The 13,208-nt window shown below is 52.8% G+C and overlaps 1 protein-coding gene across 1 annotated transcript in view; it reads right to left on the bottom strand.

Annotated features, from left to right (window-relative positions):
* LOC142312072 (uncharacterized) overlaps positions 1–13,208 on the bottom strand; it is a 96,598-nt gene that overhangs the window by 14,363 nt on the left and 69,027 nt on the right. The window contains exons 3-4 of the mRNA XM_075350951.1: positions 4,034–4,213; positions 3,810–3,951 (exon numbers count right to left, since the gene is read on the bottom strand). Of these exons, the coding sequence (XP_075207066.1) occupies positions 3,810–3,951; positions 4,034–4,213 (322 nt within the window). The remainder of the gene's footprint in view (positions 1–3,809; positions 3,952–4,033; positions 4,214–13,208) is intronic.

Genomic DNA, 13,208 nt, shown 5'->3' with positions numbered 1-13,208 from the left:
CAAAACTTGTGTCACTGTCCAAATATTTCTGGCCCTGACTGTATGTTAGAGCCAGTAGATCATGATGTTAGGCCATCAGACTGTTCTCTAGCAGTTTTTCACTTTCGTGTTGTAGCCAACATCTTCATAGGTTCACGTTACAGTCTGTATTTCCTTTGTGAATGAACCATTATTTTTATATACTCCAACTTTAAGGCTAGGTTAAAAGAATAGTCCTTCTTTCTCGGTCAGCCCACAAGGAGTGTACTTCAATATACATGCACAAGCCCCACCTGCCTACATCAAACAATTACTGTGACATTTTACAGTTAAATCGTATATCTTATATACCAGGAGGAACACTTAAAAATATACTTAATAATAAAAAAATATTTTATAACCAAATTAAAAATAAATAAAAGGGTTATTTCCTTTAAGGGGGTTACGACCCCACACCTGCCAAGATATACCCAATAAGCAAGTATTGTGCACATGTTCTATTCATTAGGAGTTGACATGTCCATGATATCTGCTGATCATGCGTGAGTTTTCAGGTCATCAGCACTGTTCACCTCGCGAAAGTGATGCGAAAGTGAGCTGTACTAGAATGTACCTTTAGCTGGATCTCATATATGCTGAACTAAAAAATGTATGATTACACTTTTGACATTTGTTTTTGCTCTTATTTTTCATGAGCTGCACTCAAAGATCTAAGACTTTTTCTATGTGCACAAAAGGCCCTTTTTCTCTCAAATATTGTTCACAAATTTGTCTAAATCTGTGTTAATGATCTCTTCTTCATTGCCGAGATAATCCATCCACCTCACAAGTGTGACATATCAAGATGCTGATAAGAGAGCATCATTATTACACAGGTGTGCCTTAGGCTGGCCACAATAAAAAGCCATTCTAAAATGTGCAGTTTTATTACACAGCACAATGCATAATTCCACGGATGTTACACGTTTTGAGGGAGCATGCAATTGGCATGCTGACTGCAGGAATGTCCACCAGAGCTGGTGCCGTGAATTTAATGTTTATTCTTCTACGATAAGCAGTCTCCAAAGGCGTTTCAGAACATTTGGCAGTACATCCAACTGGCCTCAGAAGGTTCGATAGAAGTTCGGTTCGCAGGGCACTTTCAAAACTTAGAAAAGGTTGGGTTTGTGACCCTGACTTGATTTGAACCTCAATGGAAGTCAGTAATTGGGCAGTTCGTGGCTCCATCCACATGCTGCCAGCCATAAGCAGATCCCTTCCGGGTGAGGGTGTGCTTGGTTTTTCAATTTTTTATTGATTTGTGTGTCTACAGTATGTCAGATAATGCTGATTTTATCCCCAGTGTGAGTCGATCAAACACTGCACACGACTCGCACAGGGCTGAGCATCAATCATACCCAAGAACAGAGCTGCTCGCTTGAGTGGTTTGCACTCGTAACTGACTCAAACGTCGAATCCCAACTTGGGTTTTTTTTTAGAAGTCAGTTTCTGAACCCCAACCTTGAACTTCGCTCATCTCTACTCACAACCACAGAACAAATGTATCCACACCAGCCCAGGACCTTCACATCCAGCATTTTCACCTAAAGATCATCTCTGACCAGCCACCTGGACAGCTGATGCAACAATCAGTTTGCATAATCAAAGAATGTCTGCACAAACTGTCAGAAACTGTCTCAGGGAAGCTCCACAGCATGCTCGTCATCCTCATTGGGCTCTCCACCTGACTGCAGTTCACCGTAACTAATTCAAATGGGCAAATGTTCACATTCAATGGCATCTGGCATGTTGGAGAGATGTTATTCTTATGGATAAATCTCGGTTTTCACTGTACAAGGTAGATGGACACTGGCAAATGGTGGTCACACCAGATGCTGACTGGTTTTCTGATCCCTTCAGATGTCACAATACTATAAAACTGCACATTTTAGAGTGGCCTTTTATTGTGGGCCACCTAAAGCACACCAGTGCAATACTCATTCTGTGTAATCACAGATGTGCCACACTTGTGAGATGGATGGATTATCTCAGAAAACGAAAATTGCTCACTAAGGCCTCTTTCACACATCCGGTTTTTGCGGTCAGGCACAATCCGGGATTTGCGGAAAAATCGAATCCGGCGTCTGTTGCCGCTGGATCCATTTTTTCGTCATAGACTTGTAATGGCACTGGATTGTGCCGCATAGCATCGTGTTTCATCTGGCATACACTGGATCCGGCGAAATTTCTGTGTCCAGCTGCCGGAAAGAACGCAAAGGGAATGATTTTTTTGTCACCGGCAAAAGACTGCACTGCGCCAGATCCAGCGCCGTGCGGCTTGTTGTAAAATGAAAGTCGATGGGCAGATCCGTCGTAATGTGGCAAAAAACCCCATTCCTGCAACTGATTCGGTTTTTTAACTGAGCATGCTCAGATGTGTACATTTTTTTCTGGTTAGAAAATCTCTCTCTTTCCCTCTATCTGTCGGTCTCTCTCTCTCTGTCGATGTCGGTCGCTCTCTCTCGGTCGATCTCTCCCTCTCACCCCTTCTCTCGTACTCACCGATCACAGTGTGACAACTGTGCGGCACCGCACAGCTGTCACACTGCTTCCGCAGCTTTTCCTGCACTGAAAATGCCCGTTATTCCATCTCGTATTCACTGCTTCCCCCCGCCCACCTGCGCCTATGATTGGCTGCAGTCAGACGAATTCCCACGCTGAGTGACAGCTGTCTCACTGCAACCAATCACAGCCGCCAGTGGGTGAGTCTAAATCTTGCAGTAAAAGAAATAATTAAAAAAAGACAACTTGCGGTCCCCCTCCCCCTCCCCGATTTTGATACCAGCCAAGGTAAAGCCACTCGGCTGAGGGCCCCCCAGTCTAAAAATATCAGCCAGCAGCAGTCTGGAAATGCCGCATCCATTAGATGCGACAGTCCCGGAACTCTACCCGGCTCATCCAGATTGCTCTGATGCAGTGGCAATCGGGGTAATAAGGAGTTAGTGGCAGGACATAGCTGCCACTAAGTCCTAGCTTAGTGATGGCAGTTGCCTATGAGACACCCCCATCACTAAACTGTAGTGAAAGTAAATAAACACAAACACCGCAAAATCCTTTATTTCAAATAAAAGACAAAAAAACACCCTCTGTCACCCCTTTATTAATCCTCAAATACCCCTCCAGGTCCGACGTAGTCCACACGAGGTCCTACGACGCTTTCAGCTCTGCTACATCGGAAGCTGATAGTAGCGGCTGTGGAACACCACCACTTGCTGTGAGGTCCATGGAGCAACTGAAGTGAGTCGCACTGTCAGCGGTGACGTCACTCAGGTCACCCGAGGCCACATCTGGATTCTCGGTACAAACTGCTACATCGGATCCGATTTTTTACCGGATCCGTTGCACCAGTTTTACCACAATCTGCGATGGATCCGTTGCATCAGGCACAAACCGGATTGTGCCTGACGGCAAAAAACTAATGTGTGAAAGTAGCCTAATACAGATTTAGATAAATTTGTGAACAATATTTGAGAGAAAAAGGTCTTTTGTGTATATATAAAAATTCTTAGATCTTGGAGTTCAGCTCATTAAAGTGGGAACAAAAATAAGTCTTATATTTTATATTTTTGTTCAGCATACAAAAGGCTTTAGCTGTCAGAGGCTTTGTAGACAACACACAGATGTTAATTAGTTTCCAAAAGTAATTTCTAGGGAAACTTTTATACATGACGCAGTGTGTCGTATTTTGGAGTCAGTGTAAGACATGGGTGTTTAAAATATAGTATTAAAAAAATAATATTCGAGAAGCCTAGCTTTACTAAAATAAATGTGTGTTCAGGCCTCTCTATTACCTGGTGATGTGAGGGGCTCAGGAACCTCCATCATAACAGGATCCTCCATCATGACATCCTTGTACAGATCTTTGTGTTCTTCTAAATACTCCCACTCCTCCATGGTGAAATAGATGGTGACATCCTGACACCTTATAGGAACCTGACACATACAATGATACCGTCATCCCCCGATCCCTTCATAGTGTTACTGTGTAATGTCCCAGCATTCCCAGCAGTGTCACCTCTCCAGTCAGCAGCTCAATCATCTTGTAGGTGAGTTCTAGGATCTTCTGGTCATTGATGTCCTCATGTATCGGGGGGTGAAGTGGAAGTCCTGTGATTGGGCTCGGGGGTCTTTCCCATCTCTCCGACACAGGGGCCTGACAGCGCTCACTAGAGTTCTTCTTAACTACTGTGTAATCCTGGTTATGGAGAGACACATTAATATATATCACTATAGACATTTCTCACCTCTACGATTATGTCCATCTATTATTACCGCTGGAGTAATAGCAACATCTGCAGTCATACTGGGGGGACTGTGTTGAGCTGACTGCACTGAGTAAACTATTAGAGTTTGTTAAAGTGTGCAGTTCCTCAAGGCTGCACTTTCTGACCTCTTAGCTTTTGCATCAGTTTCTCTTTGTATCCACCATGTTGCTGTTGAGAAGGATAATGAACATCCCAAATAATATGGTTTATTTGCCACGCTTAGTATGAGGGAATATCAGACGAACGATGACAGGTGGGGGGGGGGGAGAAAGAGTGAAACCCTGCGTCTAGGGAAGGGGAAGATGGTGACTCCTGGTAAAAACTTCTGCTGGCCCTTGGCTCCCCTGATGTCCCTAGATAGGTTCTGCACCCATATGCCAATCAGAATACCTAGGCCGTGGGTGACCCTGAAATAAGCCCTAGGTAGTAATCGGACATGATGAGCACTAGTCAACCCACTAAGACCTAAAGAACACACGGAAAACAAACAAGGCAATGCAAATGGACAACTTATCCGCAAGATGGCTTTAGCAGAATGACAACAACATACAACAACATGTTTCCAGAGGAGATTTTTAAGCCGACTGCTTTCAATCTGGACAGCTTCGGAGTAAACTCTATCACCGGCAACAAACCATGGGGAAATGCAGGTATCTATAGATGTGGCGCCCCTGACCTGGTCAGGCACCACTGAGTACTGCACCCATGCTGGGGACAGTACAACACAGGTAATCCAGAAGGCTGACCGGGGTGTGGAACACAGGCGCATAGTGATCAGGTCTCACACATGTACCCATGAGAGGACCCCTGGGGATCCCAGGAGGGGGAAAAGCCTTGACCTTCACTGGAATAGTGGAGGGGGCCAAAAGCCTCCATCTCCTCTCAAGGGGTGTGGTAAGAGAGTCTGGTTGCTAGGTGGCGTAGGCAAGAACAGGAGAGGAGGGGCAGTGAGTCAGTTAGAGCAGAACTCCATAGGGCTCAGTGAGGAGCAGACCTGTGGGGCTGTTGCTGTCTAACAGCGCCCGCGCAGTGGCTACTGACGGGGGAGAACGGTCAACTAGGAGTGCTACCCGAAATCCATCTTCAGCTAAAGAGAGGGCACGGAGTGGGAAGTAAGGAGACTGCTAGAGAGTACCAGGCCCAAACGGGCGGCAGATCCCGGAGCGGAGATAGATCCAACTTTCTTTTGCTAAACCTGCCGGTGTGGGGCTCTCAAAGCCCACGCCACAACACTACCAAAAGCCGCAGCCACGTAGCCACAGTTAGGGCCCATAGGTCACAGGAGGCAAGCAGCTGGAGTGGCCTGGCCCAGGCGACAAGCAAACGGCAAACGAAGGGGAGAGAGGCTGCAGCATCTTCCCTGGGTGACCCCCATAGGGACTCAAAGTCGGGGTTACCCCAAACCACCAAGGGCTAAGGAAGGCGAGTTAGTAGTCACCCTCACAAGTCAGCCTGAAGGACACCTGGTTCCCGCCTGGTTCATCCCAGCTACGCCCGGGTTACTCACCCTGCCATCAACTGTGAGTAAAAACCCTGAAAGACATTCTGCCTGTATTGAGTCATTCTGCGCCTTGTGGTACTACGCATCTACACAGGGCCCTGGGGCTTGCCTCACTCTCAGGAGGCTATTCCAACTAACTGCACACACCATCAGCCCCAGGCGACCCTCAACCTGCAGTGGCGGTCCCTACTGGCCGCAATACTGAGAGTGGCGTCACGACAAGAAGAAGATCTCCTACCTGTGACCAAGATCCAGCCGAGTGGAGTCCCTGAAGGTAATGCACCGACACTGCATCATCACTGGTGGGGCTTCACATCTGGCGTCACGAACAGGATAAGGACTAGACCTGTTCAGACAGGTGACCATGTGCCTGGGCGGTCCGCTTGAAAAGTTGGAAGCGCCGCCATATTGCCACCATGAAAAGCGCGCTGAAAAACAACAGCAGCCCGCGCTGGAAGAAGTTACCGCCCACGAAGAGGTGTGGCTACCCAGAGATCCCCTGCAGAGTTCTGACCTTGCCAGCTATGAGAGTGGAAGCGTCCAGAGACGTCGGGACAGAAAGGGAGCCAGAAGCCTGCTGCTGGGAGAGGAGCTGCTGAAAGAGGCAGAGCAGAAACTGAACAGCTTGCTATTAGAGGCAACGGCGAGTCCACAGCTGGAGAGTCGTGCAGAAGAGGGCGCAGAAGAAATGGCGTCTGACCGCAGAAATCCAGAACCGGGCTCCGCTGCCTGGTGGTATCGGGAGCTGGCCCAGTTCTGCGACCGACTGGAGACCCGGGTTGTGGAGCAGATCCGGGAAGAACGAATGGAAATGCTGGAGATGACCGCGGCGGTTCGGGCCTATGAAAGGAGAGCCGCGCGCCGAGTGCCAGACAGGACGGCGACGACGCAGACCCCGATGCTGCCACCGGTGGGTGAGTCAAGTGATGCCCCGGCCAGCGCAAGTGCCCCGACCCCTGCTGCCACGCCCGCGGTCCCCGAAGAGGCGTCCGGTGCGGCGACGCTGAAGCAGGCCGCAGCCACGCCAGGTGCGGCCTTCCAAGCCCCAGCGGCCGCAACGATGCCCTGCTCGGCCCACCACGACCCGGTCCCTGCAGCAACGCCCAGTCCGGCCCGCAAAGAACCGGCTGCCACCGCGACCCTCATCCGCGCCGCAGGTGTGACGCTGACCCAGGCCGCCGCCCTGCTAGGCCCGGCCCGCCGAGACCCCACCGCCGCAGCAACGCTCGTCCGCGCCGCAAGTGAGGTGCTGAACCAGGCCGCAGCCACGCCAGGCGCGGCCCGCCAAGCCCAGACTGCTGCAGCGACGTCCAGCCCAGCCTGCACAGAGCCCCCTGCAACAGCGACACTGATCCAGGCCGCCGCCATGCCGGGCGCGGCCCGCCAAGACCAGGCCGCCGCCATGCCGGGCGCGGCCCGCCAAGACCAGGCCGCCGCCATGCCGGGCGCGGCCCGCCAAGAGATTGCATCACTATTTTCCCCGGCCTGCAAGGCCAGAGCAGACACCGCTCCCCAGTCCAAAGAGGTCCCTGCTAGGAAGACCCTGATAGGGGAGGACCCCGAATACTGGAAGCTGAAGGCTGACCTGGAGGCCCAGTTCCCACAAGAGATGGTGGATCGGTATCTGCTCCCTCCGCATACCCCCAAGGAGATTCAGGCAACCCCTGCAGCTGCGCCGAAGAGTCCACCGCCGGGGCCAGCTGAGGAACACTCATCCCCAGCGCTGCCACAACCAGAGTGCAGCGAAGAACTAAGGGGGAGAGAAGGCCAGGAAGCTGAGGAGCTGACTCCGGAGCCACCAGCAGTGGATCTATACTCAGAGCCGGAGATGTTACCCTATTCACGTTGGGATGAGGAGGACTTGACACCGTCTGCTGACGAAGATCAGCCCAGAAACCTCACCTGGGGCCCTGCAGGCATTGAAGTAACAGCCCAGAAGAACCCAGCCCGCAAGACAAGGCGTCGCAACAGAACAACGCTGTCCCCTGCACCGCCATCCCCAGAGCAGAGAGAAGTCACCGCCAGAGACCTACAAGAAAAAAGGTTCCTGAGAAGAGCCCAAGCACAGGTCAGAGGACCCCTTTGTAGAGGAGTTGTGGAAGATTTTAACTTGAAAAGCGGATACGGCTTTATTGTGGCACCGGGTATGAAAGAGGGCATTTTCGTTAATAGGAGGGATGTGAGAGCCCACTTGCCCAGAGGACACCCTGGAAGGAATTTAAAAATGGGAGACACAGTGCAGTTCACCATGCACCAAGGAGAAAGAGGGTGGTATGCCTTAGATGTAGCACCATGTCCCAAAGAAGAAAGAAAAGACAGAGATAAAGAAACAGATACAGGAAAGGAAACAGATGAAGATCAAGAAAGAAAAGACAAAGAACCTACAGATGAAACTACCTCAGACGACGACAAAGAGCAAGAAAGCAACAGGTGCCGCAGCCCAACAGGCCCAAGCCCTGGTAAAGAGGAGTAGAGTAAAGTAAAGTAAGAAGAGAAGTTACTGTTTTGACCAGTTTGAAAGTTTTGTTTTGCAACGTTTAAGCATGTGCCCACAAAAACTATTGTGAGAAAAACCATAAACCTTAAGGCTATGAACTGGCTATAGCCACAAACTCTCGCAGTGTAAATAGTTACACCAGAGGGCACCACCACCACCAGAGTCAGCCTGTTTAGGGGCTTGGCTCGTCTGCAACCAGGAGGAGCCCGTCCGTATATAGGGCCTTGGCTCACCTGCAACCAGAGAGCATGCCTGTTTATGGGGCCTGGCTCTCCACCACAAAGAGGGTACCTGGTCAGCACCAACTGTGGAGGCCGCCTCTGCATCCTGCCAGAAGAGGCTGAAGGCGCGGATCCACCAGGCCAGGTATACCCTGAAACCACCAGCCCATGTAAGCCGCCTCTACATCCTGCCAGAAGTGGCTGAAGCCGCGGCCAACGTGAAAGGGTTTTGGGTGGGTTAACGGACTTGTGGGTGGAGGGTGGTGATGTATGGTACCTGGTGCTTTTAAATGTTTTACATGTTTTAATGTTTTATGCATTTTAAAATGTTGTCTTGCAGCCCGAGGACGTGCTGGTGATAACTAAGGGGGAATGTGGCGCCCCTGACCTGGTCAGGCACCACTGAGTACTGCACCCATGCTGGGGACAGTACAACACAGGTAATCCAGAAGGCTGACCGGGGTGTGGAACACAGGCGCATAGTGATCAGGTCTCACACATGTACCCATGAGAGGACCCCTGGGGATCCCAGGAGGGGGAAAAGCCTTGACCTTCACTGGAATAGTGGAGGGGGCCAAAAGCCTCCATCTCCTCTCAAGGGGTGTGGTAAGAGAGTCTGGTTGCTAGGTGGCGTAGGCAAGAACAGGAGAGGAGGGGCAGTGAGTCAGTTAGAGCAGAACTCCATAGGGCTCAGTGAGGAGCAGACCTGTGGGGCTGTTGCTGTCTAACAGCGCCCGCGCAGTGGCTACTGACGGGGGAGAACGGTCAACTAGGAGTGCTACCCGAAATCCATCTTCAGCTAAAGAGAGGGCACGGAGTGGGAAGTAAGGAGACTGCTAGAGAGTACCAGGCCCAAACGGGCGGCAGATCCCGGAGCGGAGATAGATCCAACTTTCTTTTGCTAAACCTGCCGGTGTGGGGCTCTCAAAGCCCACGCCACAACACTACCAAAAGCCGCAGCCACGTAGCCACAGTTAGGGCCCATAGGTCACAGGAGGCAAGCAGCTGGAGTGGCCTGGCCCAGGCGACAAGCAAACGGCAAACGAAGGGGAGAGAGGCTGCAGCATCTTCCCTGGGTGACCCCCATAGGGACTCAAAGTCGGGGTTACCCCAAACCACCAAGGGCTAAGGAAGGCGAGTTAGTAGTCACCCTCACAAGTCAGCCTGAAGGACACCTGGTTCCCGCCTGGTTCATCCCAGCTACGCCCGGGTTACTCACCCTGCCATCAACTGTGAGTAAAAACCCTGAAAGACATTCTGCCTGTATTGAGTCATTCTGCGCCTTGTGGTACTACGCATCTACACAGGGCCCTGGGGCTTGCCTCACTCTCAGGAGGCTATTCCAACTAACTGCACACACCATCAGCCCCAGGCGACCCTCAACCTGCAGTGGCGGTCCCTACTGGCCGCAATACTGAGAGTGGCGTCACGACAAGAAGAAGATCTCCTACCTGTGACCAAGATCCAGCCGAGTGGAGTCCCTGAAGGTAATGCACCGACACTGCATCATCACTGGTGGGGCTTCACATCTGGCGTCACGAACAGGATAAGGACTAGACCTGTTCAGACAGGTGACCATGTGCCTGGGCGGTCCGCTTGAAAAGTTGGAAGCGCCGCCATATTGCCACCATGAAAAGCGCGCTGAAAAACAACAGCAGCCCGCGCTGGAAGAAGTTACCGCCCACGAAGAGGTGTGGCTACCCAGAGATCCCCTGCAGAGTTCTGACCTTGCCAGCTATGAGAGTGGAAGCGTCCAGAGACGTCGGGACAGAAAGGGAGCCAGAAGCCTGCTGCTGGGAGAGGAGCTGCTGAAAGAGGCAGAGCAGAAACTGAACAGCTTGCTATTAGAGGCAACGGCGAGTCCACAGCTGGAGAGTCGTGCAGAAGAGGGCGCAGAAGAAATGGCGTCTGACCGCAGAAATCCAGAACCGGGCTCCGCTGCCTGGTGGTATCGGGAGCTGGCCCAGTTCTGTGACCGACTGGAGACCCGGGTTGTGGAGCAGATCCGGGAAGAACGAATGGAAATGCTGGAGATGACCGCGGCGGTTCGGGCCTATGAAAGGAGAGCCGCGCGCCGAGTGCCAGACAGGACGGCGACGACGCAGACCCCGATGCTGCCACCGGTGGGTGAGTCAAGTGATGCCCCGGCCAGCGCAAGTGCCCCGACCCCTGCTGCCACGCCCGCGGTCCCCGAAGAGGCGTCCGGTGCGGCGACGCTGAAGCAGGCCGCAGCCACGCCAGGTGCGGCCTTCCAAGCCCCAGCGGCCGCAACGATGCCCTGCTCGGCCCACCACGACCCGGTCCCTGCAGCAACGCCCAGTCCGGCCCGCAAAGAACCGGCTGCCACCGCGACCCTCATCCGCGCCGCAGGTGTGACGCTGACCCAGGCCGCCGCCCTGCTAGGCCCGGCCCGCCGAGACCCCACCGCCGCAGCAACGCTCGTCCGCGCCGCAAGTGAGGTGCTGAACCAGGCCGCAGCCACGCCAGGCGCGGCCCGCCAAGCCCAGACTGCTGCAGCGACGTCCAGCCCAGCCTGCACAGAGCCCCCTGCAACAGCGACACTGATCCAGGCCGCCGCCATGCCGGGCGCGGCCCGCCAAGACCAGGCCGCCGCCATGCCGGGCGCGGCCCGCCAAGACCAGGCCGCCGCCATGCCGGGCGCGGCCCGCCAAGAGATTGCATCACTATTTTCCCCGGCCTGCAAGGCCAGAGCAGACACCGCTCCCCAGTCCAAAGAGGTCCCTGCTAGGAAGACCCTGATAGGGGAGGACCCCGAATACTGGAAGCTGAAGGCTGACCTGGAGGCCCAGTTCCCACAAGAGATGGTGGATCGGTATCTGCTCCCTCCGCATACCCCCAAGGAGATTCAGGCAACCCCTGCAGCTGCGCCGAAGAGTCCACCGCCGGGGCCAGCTGAGGAACACTCATCCCCAGCGCTGCCACAACCAGAGTGCAGCGAAGAACTAAGGGGGAGAGAAGGCCAGGAAGCTGAGGAGCTGACTCCGGAGCCACCAGCAGTGGATCTATACTCAGAGCCGGAGATGTTACCCTATTCACGTTGGGATGAGGAGGACTTGACACCGTCTGCTGACGAAGATCAGCCCAGAAACCTCACCTGGGGCCCTGCAGGCATTGAAGTAACAGCCCAGAAGAACCCAGCCCGCAAGACAAGGCGTCGCAACAGAACAACGCTGTCCCCTGCACCGCCATCCCCAGAGCAGAGAGAAGTCACCGCCAGAGACCTACAAGAAAAAAGGTTCCTGAGAAGAGCCCAAGCACAGGTCAGAGGACCCCTTTGTAGAGGAGTTGTGGAAGATTTTAACTTGAAAAGCGGATACGGCTTTATTGTGGCACCGGGTATGAAAGAGGGCATTTTCGTTAATAGGAGGGATGTGAGAGCCCACTTGCCCAGAGGACACCCTGGAAGGAATTTAAAAATGGGAGACACAGTGCAGTTCACCATGCACCAAGGAGAAAGAGGGTGGTATGCCTTAGATGTAGCACCATGTCCCAAAGAAGAAAGAAAAGACAGAGATAAAGAAACAGATACAGGAAAGGAAACAGATGAAGATCAAGAAAGAAAAGACAAAGAACCTACAGATGAAACTACCTCAGACGACGACAAAGAGCAAGAAAGCAACAGGTGCCGCAGCCCAACAGGCCCAAGCCCTGGTAAAGAGGAGTAGAGTAAAGTAAAGTAAGAAGAGAAGTTACTGTTTTGACCAGTTTGAAAGTTTTGTTTTGCAACGTTTAAGCATGTGCCCACAAAAACTATTGTGAGAAAAACCATAAACCTTAAGGCTATGAACTGGCTATAGCCACAAACTCTCGCAGTGTAAATAGTTACACCAGAGGGCACCACCACCACCAGAGTCAGCCTGTTTAGGGGCTTGGCTCGTCTGCAACCAGGAGGAGCCCGTCCGTATATAGGGCCTTGGCTCACCTGCAACCAGAGAGCATGCCTGTTTATGGGGCCTGGCTCTCCACCACAAAGAGGGTACCTGGTCAGCACCAACTGTGGAGGCCGCCTCTGCATCCTGCCAGAAGAGGCTGAAGGCGCGGATCCACCAGGCCAGGTATACCCTGAAACCACCAGCCCATGTAAGCCGCCTCTACATCCTGCCAGAAGTGGCTGAAGCCGCGGCCAACGTGAAAGGGTTTTGGGTGGGTTAACGGACTTGTGGGTGGAGGGTGGTGATGTATGGTACCTGGTGCTTTTAAATGTTTTACATGTTTTAATGTTTTATGCATTTTAAAATGTTGTCTTGCAGCCCGAGGACGTGCTGGTGATAACTAAGGGGGAATGTGGCGCCCCTGACCTGGTCAGGCACCACTGAGTACTGCACCCATGCTGGGGACAGTACAACACAGGTAATCCAGAAGGCTGACCGGGGTGTGGAACACAGGCGCATAGTGATCAGGTCTCACACATGTACCCATGAGAGGACCCCTGGGGATCCCAGGAGGGGGAAAAGCCTTGACCTTCACTGGAATAGTGGAGGGGGCCAAAAGCCTCCATCTCCTCTCAAGGGGTGTGGTAAGAGAGTCTGGTTGCTAGGTGGCGTAGGCAAGAACAGGAGAGGAGGGGCAGTGAGTCAGTTAGAGCAGAACTCCATAGGGCTCAGTGAGGAGCAGACCTGTGGGGCTGTTGCTGTCTAACAGCGCCCGCGCAGTGGCTACTGACGGGGGAGAACGGTCAACTAGGA

Source organism: Anomaloglossus baeobatrachus, chromosome 5 (assembly GCF_048569485.1).
Source record: "Anomaloglossus baeobatrachus isolate aAnoBae1 chromosome 5, aAnoBae1.hap1, whole genome shotgun sequence".
In the NCBI taxonomy this organism is placed as follows: Eukaryota; Metazoa; Chordata; class Amphibia; order Anura; family Aromobatidae; genus Anomaloglossus; species Anomaloglossus baeobatrachus.
The sequence above is the reverse complement of the archived record's forward strand: the minus strand, read 5'-3'. Positions and strand labels throughout refer to the sequence as shown.